This window comes from Vipera ursinii (genome assembly GCF_947247035.1).
Source record: "Vipera ursinii genome assembly, chromosome: 4".
Taxonomy (NCBI): Eukaryota; Metazoa; Chordata; class Lepidosauria; order Squamata; family Viperidae; genus Vipera; species Vipera ursinii.
Window position 1 is genome coordinate 35,166,927 of NC_139514.1, and position 20,710 is coordinate 35,187,636.

At 35.3% G+C, this 20,710-nt stretch overlaps 1 protein-coding gene across 5 annotated transcripts in view; it reads right to left on the bottom strand.

Moving 5' to 3' along the window:
* Positions 1-20,710, bottom strand: part of MORC1 (MORC family CW-type zinc finger 1) — an 81,082-nt gene that overhangs the window by 5,245 nt on the left and 55,127 nt on the right. For 3 of the 5 annotated variants that reach the window (XM_083362631.1, XM_083362630.1, XM_083362627.1), the window contains 9 exons: positions 18,204-18,309; positions 17,228-17,363; positions 15,629-15,697; positions 14,520-14,732; positions 12,081-12,167; positions 6,530-6,605; positions 5,624-5,723; positions 2,577-2,720; positions 1,438-1,528 (listed from right to left, as the gene is read on the bottom strand). In XM_083362631.1, the coding sequence (XP_083218757.1) occupies positions 1,438-1,528; positions 2,577-2,720; positions 5,624-5,723; positions 6,530-6,605; positions 12,081-12,167; positions 14,520-14,732; positions 15,629-15,697; positions 17,228-17,363; positions 18,204-18,309 (1,022 nt within the window). The remainder of the gene's footprint in view (positions 1-1,437; positions 1,529-2,576; positions 2,721-5,623; positions 5,724-6,529; positions 6,606-12,080; positions 12,168-14,519; positions 14,733-15,628; positions 15,698-17,227; positions 17,364-18,203; positions 18,310-20,710) is intronic. The other 2 variants (XM_083362628.1, XM_083362629.1) reach the window with 2 other exon arrangements.

The window sequence follows — 20,710 nt, forward strand, 5'->3', positions numbered from 1 at the left end:
ATATGTGGGACTGATTGGGGTAGATTGTAAGGGCGACTCCGAAATATGTTTCCATATTTTAACTATATCTTAAATTTGCATTTTATTACTATTTTAACTTAAATTGTATTTTAATTCCATTTTAAATTGTATTTTATCAAATTCCACTTCGGATTGCTTTTATCTAGTTTTGGTGACGGTTTGTTGCTGGAACTTTGTACTTTGATATGGCCCAAGGGCTAATCAATAAAAGTTGTTGCTGATTAGGGCTAGGAGGGATTTAAATGAATGACTGGCTATGTACATGATGCCAATTGGAGAGTCTGTTTCTGAGATAAATGTCTGAGTTTCCTGGTAAGTGTTAGCAGGAGATAGATTTAACCCCCCTCAGAAAAAAGGAAGAAAAGGCAAAAATGTACTTGGGGAAAGCATATTGAGTTTGGTTAGGGTTAGAAGAGCTTTAAATTTAATCTTCATGGATTGGAGATGAAAACCTTGAAATAAGAAGATTTAAGTGCTACACCAGGGGTAGGCAACCTCGGCTCTTTTATGACTCATGGACTAGATGAAAAAGTGGAATTGGAAATAGTGCCCATTTAAACATTCAATTAAAAATAAGAAAGAAAATTGGGACATAAGGTTCAGGGCATTTGTTGGCTATACATTAACTCTCAGAATACAGAACAAGATGAGTTTGAACTCTTAATATAAGAAGATGAATATGATTTTCCAGGTATAATAGAAACTTTGTGCGATATCAGTGAAAAACAGCAGCTGAAGGACATTTGCTTGAAAGAAATAGAAGCAATAGAAGAGAAGGTCTTAGATTATATATACTAAAAGTATTTATTATGTTAAGAAACCCAGAATGAATGAATGAGGCAGTGCTGTAAACAACATCTAGATAAAAATGAGGACAAATAAACTGTTGCTGATGTCTACTTTTAGCTGCCTAATATATATATGATGTCTTCCAATAGCAAATGATGTATCTTCAAAGAAAAATGGGGTTATAGCTGCAATCCAGTCTGCATCAGGTCTCTGAGTCTTCAGCTTGCCCTGTCTGAAACAGGCTTATTAGTGAACTCGTGTTTCCCTCACTGGTCTTGCTGACAACTTCGAAGGGTTGAGGAAGGCATAAGATATCAAGTATCCTTCACAAGATACTCACTAGCATGGAAAACCTAACTGAAGAAGTGGAAATGACCATGTAATACTAGTAAAAGCAACTAATGAGAAAATAAACTCAAGATAGGTGGAAATTCCTAAAAAAGGGCAAATTAAAAGCATAATTACAAATAATTCCAATGAGAAAAAAATGAAGAGTGTAAGTCCCTTTATTCAGCATCAGCATAACTTTGAATGATTGCTAAATAAATGATGTTCAGTAAGAATACTAGTATATTGGTATGTATACGTTGACACATTTATTTTAATATATTTTAAATGTTCACTCACATTGAACATAGATAAAACATCTTCTGGGCACATAGATGTAATATGTTCTCTTGATTTATCACGTTCAGGTAAAAAATAGAGCAATATTTCCCTGAAAAGAAAATGAAACATTGCAGCAAAATAAGCAGCCATACATGCCAGTCATTACATGGTTCTAGAAACTTCATGAAGGAGAAAACCTTCTCATGGACATTTTAAAGGGGAGGATGTACATACAATGCTTTGCTCTTACTATTAGTAGGAATGGTATTCCTAGAGACTCAAAATCCAGACTTAATACCATATATTCAAACTTATGAGAGTATATTTTATGCAACTGATAAAATAGAAACATCCACAAATGGTGATAATATGTACATCTGTTATCGTTAAAGACACAAGACCCTTTACTGAAACCAGGTTGATACACAGCCATTATATATTTTACCAGACAGTTTAGGCATTTCTGTGTTCAACTGAAATTATTGCTGTTTTTACAACATTCCAGTCCTTAAAACTACACTTCTGTAAACTAACATATTAAAAAAATAATGAATTGCTTTTAAAATCCATTTAACCAATTTGTTTTCTCACTTAGAGGAGTAAAACAAAAAAGGTATTCCTGAGTTTCTGTTTCTATCCCAAAGGAGTTCCATGTAGTAATTAGCACCTCTGGGACCAATTAGCAGCTCAGGAGGATTTTTCTTCTAGGAGAAAAATGAATAAGCTCTTTATACGGCATTGTGAATGATTGTATCATAATGCAGCAATTCCCCATGTCCAAAATAGAGTGGGTAATACAACAGATTTTAACAAAAAAGTACAATTGTACTTTTTCAAAAATGTGCTGTTCAAATTATCATGTCTGTCTGAAAATGTAAATTCTTTTGATTACCTACTTAGTAAAACAAAAAAGTATAATAGCTACCCCCACCCTAATTTTAATTGTGGCTCTTACTGAAACAGTCCCTGGAGAATTTTATATAAGGTATCTTTAGCACTGATTTCACAGAATGCAACTATAATTAAATGGCCATCTTACTGGTGTGAAATTCAGCCTAAAAATATGACTTTGCACTGTCTACAAGGACACACACTGACTAAAGTATATTTACATTCCTTTATGTACTTTATAAACTTGAGTCTTTAGGACCACTCACTTGATACGAGATGTTAATGTCTGAATCATCTTGGTTTTATTTATGTTCTGTGAATTTTCAGTTATGTGTGAAGAAACTGCTACTAACTTCTCTCCCACAATACAGACTTGATCTTTGTCTTCTTTTGTAACTGCTATGGATCCACTAAATAGAAATACCATAGGCATTATTACAAATTTTACATTATACCCAATGTAAGCAGATAGAACCACATTGAAAGCACAACGTTAAATTAAAAGGATCAGATTGTGCACTTTTAAATCATCTTTATTCAATATTCTAGTTTAGACACCTGTTATTCAATGATTGCTAAGCCAAATGAACAAATAATCTGATTGGGCTTAAGTTGCTATATCACTACGATACTAGATCTTAGAATGACCCTGTCAGATCATTAGCTCACTTGGGTTGGCATTTGTGTTGCCTGCTCAAGATTTCTCAGAGGCCTTTGCAAGTGCAAGTTACAAATTCAGATAATTTTCTGTTTTCTTACATTTTCAATACACAATATTTCTTGTCTATAGGATGTTAAGTACAGGTGAAACTCAAAAAATTAGAATATCATGCAAAAGTTCATTTATTTCAGTAATGCAACTTAAAAGGGGAAACTCATAAATGAGATAGACTCATTACAAGTAAAGCAAGATAGTTCAAGACTTGATTTGTCGTAATTGTGATGATTATGGCTTACAGCTCATGAAAACCCCAAATCCACAATCTCAGTAAATTAGAATATTGTAAAAAGGTGCAATATTCTAGGCTCAAAAGTGTCCCACTCTAATCAGCTAATTAAGCCATAGCACCTGCAAAGGGTTCCTGAGCCTTTAAATGGTCTCTCAGTCTGGTTCAGTAGGAATCACAATCATGGGGAAGACTGCTGAACTGACATTTGTGCAAAAAACCATCATTGACAGCCTCCTTAAGGAGGGAAAGCCTCAAACGGTAATTGCAAAAGAAGTTGGATGTTCCCAAAGTGCTGTATCAAAGCATATTAATAGAAAGTTATGTGGAAGGGAAAAGTGTGGAAGAAAAAGGTGCACAAGCAGCAGGGATAACCGCAGCCTGAAGAGGATTGTCAGGAAAAGACCATTCAAAAGTGTTGGGGACTTTCACAGGGAGTGGACTGATGCTGGAGTCAGTGCATCAAGAGCCACCACACACAGACGGATCCTGGACATGGGCTTCAAATGTCGTATTCCTCTTGTCAAGCTGCTCCTGAACAACAAACGTCAGAAGTGTCTTACCTGGGCTAAAGAAAAACAGGCCTGGTCTGTTGTTCAGTGGTCCAAAGTCCTCTTTTCTGATGAGAGCAACTTTTGCATCTCATTTGGAAACCAAGGACCCAGAGTCTGGAGGAAGAATGGAGAGGCACACACTGCAAGACGCTTGAAGACCAGTGTGAAGTTTCCACAGTCTGTGTTGATTTGGGGAACCATGTCATCTGCTGGTGTTGGTCCACTGTGCTTCATTAAGTCCAGGGTCAACACAGCCGTCTACCAGGAGATTTTGGAGCACTACATGCTTCCTTCCGCAGACGAGCTTTATGGGGATGCTGACTTCATTTTCCAGCAGGACTTGGCACCTGCCCACACTGCCAAAAGCACCAAAACCTGGTTCAATGACCGTGGGATTACTGTGCTTGATTGGCCAGCAAACTCGCCTGACCTGAACCCCATAGAGAATCTATGGGGCATTGCCAAGAGAAAGATGAGAGACATGAGACCGAACAATGCAGAAGAGCTGAAGGCTGCTATTAAAGCATCCTGGTCTTCCATAACACCTCAGCAGTGCCACAGGCTGATAGCTTCCATGCCACGCCGCATTGAGGCAGTAATTGCTGAAAAAGGGGTCCAAACCAAGTACTGAGTACATATGCATGCTTATACTTTTCAGAGGTCCGATACTGTTCTATGTACACTCATTTTATTGATTGTATGTAATATTCTAATTTTCTGAGATTGTGGATTTGGGATTTTCATGAGCTGTACACCATAATCATCACAATTATGACAATTGAACTATCTTGCTTTGCATGTAATGAGTCTATCTCATATATTAGTTTCCCCTTTTAAGTTGCATTACTGAAATAAATGAACTTTTGCACGATATTCTAATTTTTCGAGTTTCACCTGTAAATCCCATAAGTTTAGTCCTCTATAAAACGAGGGGAGGCAGAATAGAACTTTTCAAATGTTTAGGTCCTACTGTTTTTTTCAGGAGGAAGACATGCTCAAATGTATACAGCAAACTTATTCTGAGGATATGTGAGCAGTTAGCATTCATGCATGACTTCCAAAGAAATTGCTTTATAAACATGCATGGTAAGACATGCTTTCAACAAATAAAACTGACATTGGCTTTAGCTGTACTGAGAATTAACATTCATCAACACAGAGCATCAACAGTTTTAAAAATAATTTAATATTAATCATATACTGTTTTATTATATGCTTATATATAATTTTTAAAATTAATCAAAATTCTAATTAATAAGTAATCATAATTTTTCTTTGCAGTGGCATTTGCTTTGTACAATCAGAAATAACATAATGGAAAAATTCTGCTTAAGTCCTTATATTTCAAAGGATGTTTACCTCTGATTGAACAGAATGAATATTTACTAGCATGATGCTTTTCTAATATTACATGTATATACTTTTGTATTTACCAAAGTTAAGCAAATTATTTATTATATGCAAATTAATTATATGCAATTAAAACAATACTTTGACTTTGTTCAGTCCTCGTCATTAAAACTATTGCAATGTTATAGTGTATTTCACTTTTATAGTGTATTTCACTTATTAATTTCATATCCTGCCTTTCCTCTAGCATTTTGAAATTACATACACTGCATTCCATTCTATTTTTTTCCCAAACAATTCTCTCTATGTAGTAGATTGGGCTAAGTAACCAGTGAAAGCCCATGTAGCACAGTTCTGTGGCTGAGTTAGATTTGATCGATTCTCCTGAATCCTAGGCTAACACTAAACAGTGCTAATAGAAGAAATCCAGAATTTGTCTACCAAGTGTTCCAATTCACTCACCTTTTTGAGTTTGCTGATAGCATATACCTTTTTTCAGATTTTCCATCCTTGTTTAGACCAAGGAAATTATCTGCTGTTTCTTCAGACTGTTCCTGTTTTACTTCATGTGGTTTAAACATTTAAGATAATAATAAACAAAGTTATTAAACATGGATTTAACCAGATGGCCAGGATAAGAAAACTGGAGAACTTCCTGAAAGTTGGGGTTTTGAAAAAATGAGTGGAAAATGTAGTTACGTGTTAATTGGTTATATTAGCTAATAAATTGTACAATAATTTGAACTTGGTCATGGCTTGACCAACATGAGCTTCATTATGATTTCCAGTTATTTAGGACATGTAAACTCTCATGTGGAAGTTCACCTTTTGAAGGATGTTCCATAATACAATTACAGAGTGTGCAAAAAAACCCCAAACCCCGTTAAATAACACACAATGTTGTGTAATTGCTGCAGGGCAGAGATTACTAGAAATCTTTTAGAGATGTCTTTCATTCCTGATCACTCAGTATTATTAGACAGCAACAAAAACTTTTCCTTCTTCCTTTAATATCATACAACAATACTATTTTTAAATGCAGTGCATTATACCACATATACTGTTATTATGGTTGCCATCTACAATACAGGCATAAAGAGTTCTCTGCAGTTTATTCAGTAAACACCTTCTAATGACCATTTTGATGTTGTGATTATACAGTATCCTAGTACTTCAATTGTTTTTACCTTTTACTCAGAGAGAAGGTATTAGCAATGAAACAAAAAAATAAAAATTCCCAACTTCTGCAATAACTTCATCCAATGACCCCTTGCCCCCTTTAGTGCATTTAAGATATAAAATGACATCTGAAGGTAAGATTGTTAACTTTAATCCACATACAAGTTAAGAGTTTAACATCAACATTACCTTTTGGCATTAAAAAGCATCCTGCAAACAATTCATTCTTGGGCAGATCTTCAGTTTCACTATCAGATGATATGATCTGCAGTGAAACACTTTGGTTATAAAGAAGTAGCATGCAAGTCCTAAATAATTAACTTCAACTTAAAATGTATTACTCACACCTTGATTTTTCTTTTTATTATTCACATGCTTTAATTTTTGCATTGGAGGAATAACTATATATTTCCTTATCTACTTTCTTGGAAACTATTATAGGTTAGAAACAACTGTTTGCCCCCATTTAATAAAACAAGTAAGAAGTGAGATATTTGCTATTTTACAAACATGTGTCCCCACTCCACTTTGCAAGTAACTTTTTGCTTCTAGACCATTAGCTATTAAGAAGTATTTTAAGGAAAAAGTATTTTCTTCCTAATTTCATGTAAAGTCTTTCTTGAAGGTTTCCTGGGGGTACTATATGTAGAAAAACAACAAAGATTTACTACCACATTTACATTTCAAATGGACTCTGTGAATGCAAACAAAATTTATTTTAATCTCTGGTTATTATGCATTTTATGATGCAAATGATTCTTAAGTTATTCTAAAATGTTTGTTTTGCATTATTTTCTGGAAGCCAATTGTTTTCTTTTCCATATTGCTACTTAACATCAGTCTCCAAAGTGACTGTAAAATAGTATCTTTAAATGCTAATATGCAGTAACATAATTAACTGACAATGGTTAATTCTTTTAAGCACGTGCAAATTATACCAGTGTAACTGTTTAGGGACTTTGTCTTCATTAGAGACAGACTGTACAGTATTTTTGACAAACCAAACAGTCAAGACAGATGAGTCATAAGTAATAAAGAATATTTAAAAGCAGAATTTTAGAAAGTTGTATGGACCCAGCATAGCAATATTATGCTATATGTAATGAAAACTGGGTTTTTTTTGCAAGAATATAATAGAGAAATACAAGTGAATGAGATGTTTACTCCCAAGTATGTTAAATAAATCTTTTAGTAGTAACAATCAGAAGAAGAATGTTATAGCAATTGGTAGCATCTAGCCAGTTACAGCTGACCTCTTGTCTCCTTCCCCTACAGTGGGGTGGGATCTTGCTGGACCTTTTCAGTTCTCTAGTGAAGAAAGAGGAAGTTCAAGAGTTGTAGGCCACTCTGGAAGGTGAACTACAAACATCCAGAGGAAGATAATAGTATACAACTTCTGTATACAAGGAAACTATATGGGTAGTCCATAGTTACCAAAATCAAGCTCAATTTGAGTCTTCATTTGTTTGTTAGTTATTCAAAGTATACTGCAGCCAAACACCAGAATAGAATAAGGCAATTAACTATTTAAAAGTAGAAGAGGAGGACAGAATATAGAATACAAGCTATTCAAATTTGACATCAACTCCCATGGTCTGTCAGAATGCTTGTGATTTTTTTCCACCAAAGCTAGCACACAGACATATCTCAATGCTACTTTACGTGGATGGTAGAATCATTCTGTCTCAGACTGGCCTAGGCAAGTTGCCACCCACTGCACAGATGAAGTTAACAATACAACCCTGCTGACTTCTGTTTTGCCATCGCGGCGTTGGTGGATGCATGGAGGCAAGCTCTGTCTCCAGTGTCTCGTTTTCTCCTGCTGGGGGACCCTGGAAAGGGTCGGAAGTCGCCCTGTAGGGGCGACGAGCAAGGAGAGGACTCCGCTTGATCGTGAAAGAACCCCTGCTTGATCCAGGGCAGCTTTTCAAACTGACAGGAAAAAGATCAGCCATAGCAATATGGCCGTCATTCAGCTGCTGACAGCCGAAGTCAAACTTACTACCAAGCACACTGAAAGCAACACAGATGAAGCTGGGTGAGATTTTATCTTCTCTCTATCCTAAGTACTTTCCTGTAAAAGCTTCTTGAAGTACTATCTCCCTGTGAGGAGAGGGGGAAGGGAATTTCTACCCCACTCTCCAAGAATAGCGGCGTCTGACTACCCAGGGGAATAAAGCATCAAAAAGAACAATTTTAATCGAATTGGATTTATATGCCTTTGAAATTTGGGGACCCTAAAGTGTCCTATTCTTACTGGAAGTTCTGCAAAAAAGAAATAAAATTGGAAAAGAACCCAGAAAAATTTGGGATTTAAAAAACCTTAAATGGTGCCAGTGACATCTTGTGGTGAAGCTTGGTATGGCAATTTGTATTTCCTAAAAAGAGACTTGGCTCACAGCCCAGACCCAGATATCACTGTCCTGACCTTGGCACTATCGAACTGTAAGAGAACATCTGGGCAGTGAAACTGGCCTACCTAAACTGTGAATGTAAACACTTACTGATTTTTGTTTAATACACAACTTCTACTAGAAAGACTGTTTACAAACACGCGAAAGAGAAGGACAAAGACCAGCAAAAATTTTTCTCCATGCTAAAAGCAATACATGAAACCATCCTTGCAGTTTGTGACAAAATCAGACCTAAAATAAAAGACCAAGATACCAGCTTAGATGCACAAGGCCAAATTTTGATTGCAACTAAAGAATCAACAATGCAGAAGACAGCAGAAGTGGAACAGCTAAATATTAAGACAGGGGACTCAACTGACCAACAAGTACAGCTGATGGATAATCCAGACAAGAAAGTGACAATATTGAAAATGGAAATGACTTTGTATACAAACCAGAAGAAATTTCAGAAAGAAGAACACACTGAATTGAAGACAGATGTACCAGAGCAAATATGGGAGACTGGAATCACAGGGTGACAATTTAATGAATACAAATGGGCCAGTCCTTCCAGAAAACTGGCAATTAAATGGTCTCCTTTGATTCAAATAACACATATAAAAATGGAGGGAGATTTATTTGATGATCTAAAGACATTGATATGGAAGCCTAGTTGGCAAAGGAAGAAAACTAGAATAAGGTTCAAAATTGGGGTTTTGATTTATTAGAGGGGACTTTATATTGTCAATTAGAGGGTTAAAAGGAGATGCTGAGACAAGGGGAATTTGGGTTATTAGATTCAAAATAGTTGGAAATTAGTGAAAAACAAGGATTTGATTTGTTTAATATTGAAAAATTAGATTTAAAAGAGAAATGAAAATTAACTATCAGGAATATGTTTGATTTATTGACTACTGACTAACCCAGGCAATCTATCAATCTATCTAGGTTTTGATCTATTAAAAGGGGATATTTTATTATTAAGTAGAAGATTTAATATGGTGGGAAATAGAAAATTTTTAGGAAATAGAACAATATTAAATTTAAAAAGGTAAAATGTGTATTTTCAATATTACATTTTCTAATGAAATGAGATAAGGGAAACCTTGGTTACCCAAAGTTTGAAAATTATGGATATTAAAGGTTAATTGGAATATTGATGAGAAATTAAAAATTAGATAAAAATTAACAACAGGACATGGATTGTTTTACAAAAATTAATTAAAATATGTATAAGCTATAAATGTATTGATAAATGTAATGGTGTTTTTACTGAGTTGATATAATTAGAAATGTACTAGCTTGAATATGAGATAGTAAATGTTAAGGGAAAAAAAGAGAAGAAATATTTGATGATGTAACCTGAGATTTGTACTAAAGATTTTGTTATTGAATTATCGTTTAACCCGGCCACCACGTTGCTTTTTAAATACTTAAATTTAAAACTGGAAAACCAATAAAATATTATATTAAAAAAAAGAAAACAACCCTGCTATTTGCTAATTGCCTTCAAAATTACAAGTGGCAATAAAATGGGCACAAACGCAACAACTCAAAGTTCTTAGATGCCTTGGAATTGAGTTTCAGGCTTCTGGATTATGTAACTCAGAAGACCCAAACTTCAGCCTCAGCAGCTGAAACTTTTTACAGGACAGAAATGCCTTTTTACTACAGCTGCCATAAGCTACTTACAAAGTATCTGAAGTTAATTTTTTCCCCTATACAGGATTGACCCTCCAGACATAAACAGACAATTTTAGTGCCATGTGAAAGTGATAGCTTCTTGATAAAATGTACTTTTATAGCTTTTCATAGGAGGCTCTCCTTCCTCTGGGGTATAAACAAGCCAAGAGAATTCTAACACAAGTTCTAGATGGGGAAAGACAAGAAGGGCATCTCTACTGCTAATGTTTTCCTAAGCAGCTGGTCTTGTATGTTTAGCCTGATGAGATACTTAAACCACATCATACTATCAAAGCTGAGAAGGGCCTTAACGCTGATTAAATGTTTGAGTTAACACTCAGTTCAATGCTCTTCAGGCAAGATACAAAAAAATAAAAATAAATCTATATGCTACTCAACTATATGTGTGTGATATAGGCACCATAGAATCTACTGCCTACATTTTACTATCTTGTTATTTTTTTATATAGATGTTAAATTTTGTTTTATGTCTCCTTATCTGATAAAGTACCCGAGTCCTTCTGATTTTCTACATACAAACTCTGCTTTCTTATCAAAATATTCTACTTTCCTAAATGGTGACAAATTCTATTTCCCAACATGATCAAATCTTGATTTAATCTCCATCTTTTAATATGTAACTGTGGCTAACTTTTGAACAACTTTAAATAAGTATATAGTTAAATAGGTGTTACATTATTTCAAATTAGCTTTAACATAATTTTAATTTATGTCTTAGTTTTAGATAAATAACACTCCTAACAGAAAAGAGTATATATAACTCATATGTAACATAATTCAAATTGAACTGTGGAGAATTGATGCTGTCTAAATTTGGTTGTTTGCATGTAGATATTTCATTACACAATCAAACAGAAAATACTATTCTAATCAAAGAATTATCATGGCCAAAACCACACCCCCACTAAAACATGCAGGGCAAACTACTACATATAAAAAGAGAGCAAATCCCACACTCACTCATGCTGTTGATGTTATCTAGATGCAGTGCTTTTTTTGTAAAAAAACAAAAAGGTGCCGGAACTCACACACGTCATACAATCCGCCTTGCCTACCCTACAAGGTTCCATCCAAAAAAGGTGCTGGAACACCGTCCTGGGTGTTCTATGTCAAAAAAGGCCTGCCTAGATGGATAATGAAATGTCTGCAAGCAAACAACCAAGCTAAGAAAAGACTAAGAAAAGAACTCCACAAGTAGCACTGTTTTTTGGTTCTATAGACACAATTTACACTAGTAATGATAGCGACAATGTTTCTATTATTCCTTAGCTTTTGTTTTATATTAAACTTTGACTGAATGCAGATCTATTAATTTGATTATTGGAGGAGTATGTAGTTTAGTACAAGTTACAAAAATAGAGACTGATTTGTTTCAACCTGGATCTATCCAGAGCATATATTTTAAGATTTAGGGAAAAAAACAAACCAAAAAACGAACATGACATACACTTCCACTCAAGATTCCCTCCCCACTTTTGTTCAACCAAGCTTAATTTAGCTATCAGAATCAATGTACATAAAGTTATCCCAGGTAGATTCCCTAAATCCTCAAATGCCCTCTTGGCTTTTGAAAACAGCTCCCATTCCTCCCTTGGAATAGATTCAGATCAAGGAAAAGCAAAGCAAAACAAACAGGTTCTTACATAAATGATTTCTGGCTTGTTATCTGATTCAATTTTCAATTCAGGTTCTTCATAATACAATCTTTCAAAATGTACTGAAGGTAGCATCTGTATGAGAATTATTTAATAATAGTTAATGAAAAGTGAAAGGCTAAGTGTTGGACTTATAAAATAAGAACTGCCTTGCTCAAATTATTTACTAATTTAAATCAATTATAAACACTAAATAAACAACCTCAACATTTAAGAAAGGTAATCTTTTGTACAAATGCCCTGTTTCTTCTGCATTCTTGTTCTATTAACAGTTGTTTTCCCATTTTTAAAAATGTAAACAATGCAATGTGGTAGTATAAAAACTATTTGGACAAATGATGAAGTGTAATGCAACCTTCCCCCAACCTGATAATTTCCACATATGTGGAACAGAATCACGATGGCACAAGATTAGGATCAGAAGGCTACCAATTACCAAAACTAGGTAGATGCATGTTTGCACTGTACAAAGTACAATACGAACAGGCTATCCACTATAACAGAGGTCTCCAACCTTTTGGGCACCAGGGACCAGATCCGTAGAGAGAGCTTTTTCTGGGGACCGGAGGGGGCATGATTTCATGTATTGCCTGCATCCCGTGGATGAGGCTTTGCTTGTTTGTGCTGACTCGTTTCTGGCATGTTGTGACCCAGTGCTGGTCCATGGACTAAGGGTTGGGGATCCCTGCACTGTAAGACCCAGCAATGGTAGTCCGAGAATGGGATGGAAAGCAAGGGGAGAAGAAAGGAGATATGGCAAGAGAAAAGAGGGAGGAATGAAGAAAGGAAGAACAACAATACAATCTACTCAACACACAGTCTTTGAATCCCTACCTAGAAGGCAAGATGTGCAACATCTGAAATGCCTCTCTCTCTCCCCCCAATCTCTCACTTCCCATAAGCCACCTCCCTTTATCAGTCTGAAGTTTTAAAAAGTTATTTTAAAATACTGTTTATTGAAATAAGATCAGATATCTTTATGTTCCATATGAACATCTATTACATTGGATATAGAATGTGCATTAATTCCACCAAAAAATGAGATGCATTACTATATATACAATTTATAGCTAACTTGCAAATAAGTGTATAAAGAAATATATGTATCTAAACATCTATGCAAGCATCTCAAGATTTGATTTCCTCTAACATTCTTTCTCTCTATTAAGTGTCTTAAGTCCTGCCTTTCTCTGTGGATAAGTCTTGTTTCCCCCCCAAACTTTTTAAATAGTACTTTTATTGAAACATTACAATTAAAAAAGATAAAAGTTAATACAAATTGAATAGATAACAAATAAAAAAATAGAATATGCAGAAAAGAAACAGATAAAAATAAAAACAGTGAAAAAAGAATATAGGTAGTCTTTGACATAGACAATATTGGAGCCTGCCCATTATGTCATAAAATGGGTTGGTCATGTGATTTTATGTCTGTAGTTTTTTTGTGATAGTTGTTAAGCTATACCACAGGTCTGCAACCCGCGGCTCCGGAGCCGCATGCGGTTCTTTCAGCCGTCTCCTGTGGCTCCCAGTCCTCTGCCATGTGCAGTCCAAAAAAAAAAAAAAAAAAAAAAAGTGGGACTAAAAAAGTTCAACCAATCAATTCAAATATGCAGGGTAGGTGCATATCTCGCCTTGGCTCCACTCTTCAGTCAAACCCTGTTCTGCGCATGCGCGCATGTACACACATGCGCACACATTTTTTGCGGCTCCCAGTTTTTCCTTTTGTGAGGGAACCGGTTCCGAGTGGCTCTTTCACTGTTTCAGGTTGCTGACCCCTGAGCTATACCAAGAATGTAAAGCAAATTCTGCAGTCTACAGGAGAACACCATGGTCATTAAGCAAACCATTGGTTCCCTATGAACATGTTTTTTTTAATAAGTGCTGATTTTCAGCAAAATCTTCATAAAATGTGGGCACATGACCATGGGATGCTGCACATCGCTGTAATTGTTGCCATGTGCCCAAAGTTTAGAACTTCGAATCTGGGTCCAGTCCCTTTTTTGGGTTAGTTGTAACTTGAATTGTTACTTGTTACTAAGTCAGAGGTCCCCAACCCTCAGTCCATGGACCGGCACCGGTCTGCAGCATGCATACAAGCAAAGCCCCATTCGCAGGATGCAGGCAGCACACAAAACCACACCCCCTCCAGTCCACAGAAAAACGTTTCTCCACAGAACCGGTCCTTGGTGCCTAAAAGGTTGGGAGTTCCTATACTAAATGATTGGGTATAAGTCAAAGACTACCTATAGTTTAAAAAAAGGTTTCCTTCTCAAAATCATTTGATTTTATACATTCATTTAGCAATCTATTTAACAAAATCCCATAAGGCAAACAAAAACTCGTGTTTATATTACAATACAAATTATTAAGTACATTGTAACTATCGTCAGGCTTTTCTTTTCAGCATTTTGAAATATATTATACCTTTGCCATACTATGATCCTTTCTGTCCTCTACTGTGGAATTTTTTTCATCCTTATAAAAATAATGTCTCCTTTCTGAACAAGTTGTTTGCCTTGCCAATGCTTGTTTTTGATAATCTGCTTGTTGCATATATCCTCTACTTGCATTTTTCATAGCCAGGTGTCTATAGGCTTGAGGTGAACCTTTATAAAAAGGCTTCTGGTAGACATTCTTCTAGACATTTTTTTTTGAAAACAAGAAAACAACAATCCAATATTACCTTTAAGCCTGGATATGGAAATTTTCTCCAAATTCCCAACTCTTGTCAGTTCTTGGGGAAAAAATGATCCTAAAATTGCATTCTATTAAAATTCTTATTTTTGCTTGACTTACAGTACAAACCAGGATTGAAAAATGGGGTCTACTCTTGCTTTCTAAATTCCAATTTAACTGTTGTAGTCCTGAAAAGCTAGGTTTTCTAGTCATAGCAAATGATTCCTCTCTTGTACTTGTGGTTGATGTAGTTTTACTTAAGGAAATATGTTTTTCCCTGAAGAGAAAATACATTATTATAACATACTTTAAATATGTAGAATGGATCTTGCACTTTCATATGTATATTTGCATACATAAATGACAGTCTTCATTGTAGACTGTAGAATATTTGTTGCTCAGGTTGAACTGTGGAGTTCTTAATATTGTCTGAGCTTAGTTGTTGATAGTTAACAATAGTTTTGAATCCCAGTTAATTGCTTTTCTATTGCATGTTTTGTAATTATTTCTACCATATAGTATTTGACTAAGACATATTGAAACAGATTGTTTAAATGGACTATAATGGGAATAATAATGTATTTTGCACATATTAATATTTATTTTTGTTTTCATTTTTAACACTTTTTGCCCCTTCTGAGTTTAATCTAAATAAGGTTTAAAATTTCATTCTCGGCTATGGCTGCTCTGTTAAACTTCCAATACTTAAAATTTTAAAAATCCTAAGAATGTATTTCCATACAAGATTGAAACTGTACGCTAGGTTAAGTTCTGATGCTTATCTCTGATTTCCATTAATATTAATGATATATGTTTCCAAGAAAGTTATAAATACAATTGCAGTCCAAATTACTCACATCCTTAGCAGGAGTTTTGCTGTCATCTGTATGTTTAACGAATTTATGTGGTTGAATCAAACGAAGTTGCTGTAAAAATGACCCAAAAGTAAGATAGATGTTTTTACTTTTTATTCTTTTAAATAACAATTTTATTATGAATGGGAAACTCAGTGAAAAAAGTCCTATTATTTGCTACCTTGAATATTTACTATGTACAAAGGCAGAATATCAATCAGTTAATCAAAAAATGACATCCCTAGATAATATATAAAAACTTTCCATTCCCCATCTCAACATAGATAAAAATAGAATTCTGAATAATACTACAGGTAAAGTGTTAGTGATTTTGTATTTGTCACTGAAGTACCTTTCAAGGTTTACAGAAAGTGTCTCAAAGTTTGGAATACAGGTTTTACAACCCTACTATATACTTTCTAAATATATAGACAACTGGAGTAGGAATCACCAAGATTGTTGGACCAATGTCCTGACTGTAGCATAATATCTCCTATGTGTCCCTTTCAGGAAAATATTGGGGATGTGCAGTTCAAGGAAATTTTTGCCTTTTCTATGCATTTAGCATGGCCATCTAGTCTGTTTCTTTCTTTAAAAAAACGAGTTAAGCTTCTTGTAAGTAAACTTTTTCATCTAATTGAGGAAGGGGACATCGTTATTGTCTGACACCATGCCTTCCTCTTTATTCAAAATTTCATCTTCCTAAAATTTGCTGCAGATCTTCTTCATTTTATAATTAGCTTGTTTCTGAGACAATTTGTTCGATCTTGAAAAAAAGTTATAGGCATTTTTAATAAAAGGAGAATTTATATGAGCAAATCCTTCTACTGTAGTTATTTCTACCAAATTTATTATACTTTAGTTATACAACAGTCCACATGACTTCTGTCCCACTCTAATAAAAGCTACAAAAAATAGACATTTACAAAAGCATCTACATTACAAGAATGCAGCTCAACACTCTCTGCCCACTCTTTCCTCCTTTCTTTCATTTTAATGAAAATTGATCCATTTCATGTACCTATACTTCTTTCCCTTTATGGAAATTTCTATCATATGAGAGACATACATACTGTACATAAATACTCGTATTTACATTTCCTCATGCTAGATCATAGGAAGAGAATGTGTAGTCTAGTTTTTCTGATTTATTTTTGGACCAAAAAATCAGGCTGTGGATAGATCAGTGATCCAGTCTTTCCGGTTTGTCTGCTTGCACAAATGGCATTGTGTGTGCATACTTGCCCACTGTTCGCGCAAGTGGAGCTGTGTGTGTGCACATGCTCACCTGCTGCTTCTGTGGCCCAGTTCCAAATGGGGCCAAGGCCTGTTAGGGCCACAGCCTGGAGGTTGGGGACCCCTGGGTAAGATAATTCTTAGATGATCCTGGTAAATAATTCTTTCTAACAATTTGATTCATTTGGGATGCCACTTAAATTTTGTGTTCAAAATCACTACCTTCCAAAACACCGCAATTTTAATTATTCAAAGTGTATGTATGATTCTATATAATTTAATAAAAATGGAATTATTTAATTCTACCCAGATAAATTATTGGAACAAAACATATTCATCTCTATGATAATTTATATAATAGCTCACCAGAAAATCCTGATTTTCCACTTTCCTTTTATGCCTCTGAATGGAATCAATTAGCAGCTTTTCTTTGTCATTCAAATAATGAGTTGGGTTGAATGTGCCCAAAGGGATTTTGGGCAAATTCTCTGGTATACTGCACCTATCAAATTATTTTGATTATTGCAAGAAAAATACATTATTTATAGAAATAATTATGCTTTCCTCTTTATGTTTTGCTTGGGCTTCCAGATTTTGGACACTGATAGCTGAATGGCTTTGCACACGGTTTTATGCTATTCATAACAAAATACTAAACCCACAGTCATTGAACATGTGCATTTGTGTTTAGTTGATCTTTTTTATATGTACGTGTGTGTGTGTATCTTCAAAACATATGAAAATACAAATCAAATATGTACTGTATATTGGATATAAAATGTTGTTCTGACTTAGTATTCCACGAACTACTGAATGTACAATATGCTGCACTTAATAGCTTAATGTTGTCGTTCCATGATTTCTAAAAGCCCTAGTGTTATTACTGTTATTACTATTGCTCCTAATATTTTGCTCTACCTTTTTGGTGGTATTTAAACAGTCAATCAAGAATATTTACTCAATAAAGGTAATTAATTTGCTAATTACAAAGAATAGAGGTTTCTTTGAACATTTGCTCTTCAACAGTTCCTATAGTCAATGTTTATAATAGTAATTCTTTTATCAAAATGACTTGAGGACATATTTTAAGTGGTTTGCTTGTTAAGTACTGCTGTTGACTTTAGGAACATGCCTACTATTATAGACTTAAATAGCAGTGTATTGTAAACTATTTATAAATACAACAATCTTGAGAGGCATAAAATATAGTTGATATGAATATAAAAATAATTATCAGTCTGATGTCTTATTAGGATCCATGTACATTTAATGGAACTGTGCTGAGGAAAGTAACTCTGCTGGTAGTGAAAGAGCGCAGATTTACTGTAATGTCATTACTTACTTATTTTCTAGAGAGTTGGGACTTCTTCCACAGTTCCAGATCTCATGATGAACTTCATTATTTATATCAGTATTAAGTGACAAGAGTCTCCATTTGAGGCAAATATCTAATGAGTTAACAGAATTAATCCAAAATTAATTATAAACTAGATTTTACATGGGGCATTACCTCTATCATTTACTGTAAGTAATTAGGAACTTGATACCTGTATCACAAATCAGAAAATATTAGTTAAGCTATGGAGTTTTCTTTCAGAATAATACTATTATTATCTGAAATTAGCTTAGAAACTTTTGGGTGATTAAAATAGTTTCCTTCAAATTAAAATCAACACCTGGTAATCACATTTATGTGGTTTCCCTGAAGTCAAAATGGCAGCAGTGTTTTTTTTAAAAAATCTAGCTTCAGCCTGGGATTTCCCACTCAAACATTAATCAGAACCTAAGCTAAGTATTATGAAATATGCAATACTACTCAGACCTGAAATACATACTTAAAGAGCATATTTTCCCAGATCTCTGGATTTCACTTAGTGTTTGGATGATAAGCTACTCTAAAAAAAAATTAGTGAAGAAAAGACCAAAAGAAGTTAGGACAACCAGAACAAAAACTGCATTCAATTTAAATTTAGATTTTATTAAAAGAAGATTAGAGATAGACTAAAAGTAAATTAAAAATATTTAATATAATTAAATATATTACTTCCTCATTTAGTAGTGCTTGTTTAGAGACCACAATTGGGACTGGCATTATTGTCCCAGATATGTGGAATGAACCCAGAAACAAACTGGTAACAATGGAGAGAGAGATATACTGTATGACATGTGTTATTCTAGAGAAACACATAACTGTCTTTCCCCCAATTACCACTGACTGGGATTGACTCCAGAGAAAAGAAGCAAAACAGCACAACACTGTGCTTCTCACTCTCAATCCCTTTAGTCAATCCAAAAGGATACCATGGTCGATGGTATCAAAAACTGCAGAAAGATCAAGCAGGGCAACAGTGGATATAAACCTAAATCCCGCTCTCTTCAGAGATCATCCTTAAGTATGCCAATGTTGCTTCATTCCATATCCAGTTCATCCAAAGTCCTCAACTACTTTCTCACTGGCAGCAGCTATCAAGGTCACATTCCTATCATAGTTGTGTAACTGGGTTCCCTCAGCCCAGAAACACTGAATCCATCGCTGTCACTGGTCAAGCCTAGCAGCCAATCACGGTCACTTCTCTGTCTCTCCAACACAGCCACTGACAAATCCCAACAAACAAATATCCATAGGGAAAAAATGCCATTTGCAAAGAAAAGATAATACATATAGAAGGGCTGTCTCCCCAAATGCTGCAGATCTACAAAGTGGTATGCACTGCACATCGGCATAGCCCATCCTACAGCCTGCTCATCTAGGAACGTAAGAACAGAATCTGAACAACCATAACAGGTCCAAATCCAGGTCCAAACCAAATCCAGCCTTAGTCTAGAAATGCTGTAAATCCTATGAGGACAATCCCTCCATGGTTCCTGCTATTTCTGCCACATTCCAGAATCAAAGACTTTGCTTCCAAGTCTTCTAAGATATTTTACTGGATGGTTACTTTGTTAGTGCTGTTGTAACTTTGAATAGTTGCTAAACAGTTGTTAAACAAGGTTTATGTGTAATGATGTTGCCCTTCTGCAATCTATAACTTCTGTTGTAATACTCTGGGAATTGTAGCCAAGATATTTAAAAGGGATACATGTAATTTTAGACATAATCACATAAATCTCTGTGATACATAGGATTCACATCATGCTACGCTACTTCTGATTTCTTTATTGAAGTCTAGTGACACAGTGGCCATATCTGTATAGTATATAAGGAGGATAATCCTTATCTACAGCACAATTTCTTGAACTAATTCACAATCCCAATTAAAATTGTGCATGTGCTCCCCACCCAACACACACACACACACACACACACACACACACACACACACACACACACGTAGCCTAGCAATGTCTTTTTCCCACAAGGGAAGGTGGAATGATTAAGTTCCCTCACCTTGTAAATGGTAGACAAGATCTAGATGGGGCAACCATGTGTTTATATTTTAGCAAAGAAAAATCAGAAGTTGGGAACCAAAACATAAATCTTATGAATTGTATATATTTCAAGTAGAAAAATGGATATTGGCTTCCGGTGGCTCCGTGGAGCCGGAGACAGCCTTCCCGGGCTGCCCGCAGCTCAGCTGTGTGATTTTTCGCCCGAAACAGCGCCGATCAGCTGTTCGGGCGAATTTGAAGCCCCCTCCTCGGGAGAAGAGGAGGGGGTGAGCCCCCAGGTGGGGGTTGAGTTCTCCGGGGCCGCCTGAGCTTGGAGCTTGGGCGGCTGAAGGATTGAACTCCCCCGTAGCCTGGGCTGCTCCCAGCTGGCTAGCGTCTCTGCTCCTGACTTTATGGAGCAGAGCCAGGCGTCTGCGACCATCCCTGCTTGAAGGAGAGACTATGGAAGGAAAAGAGCAG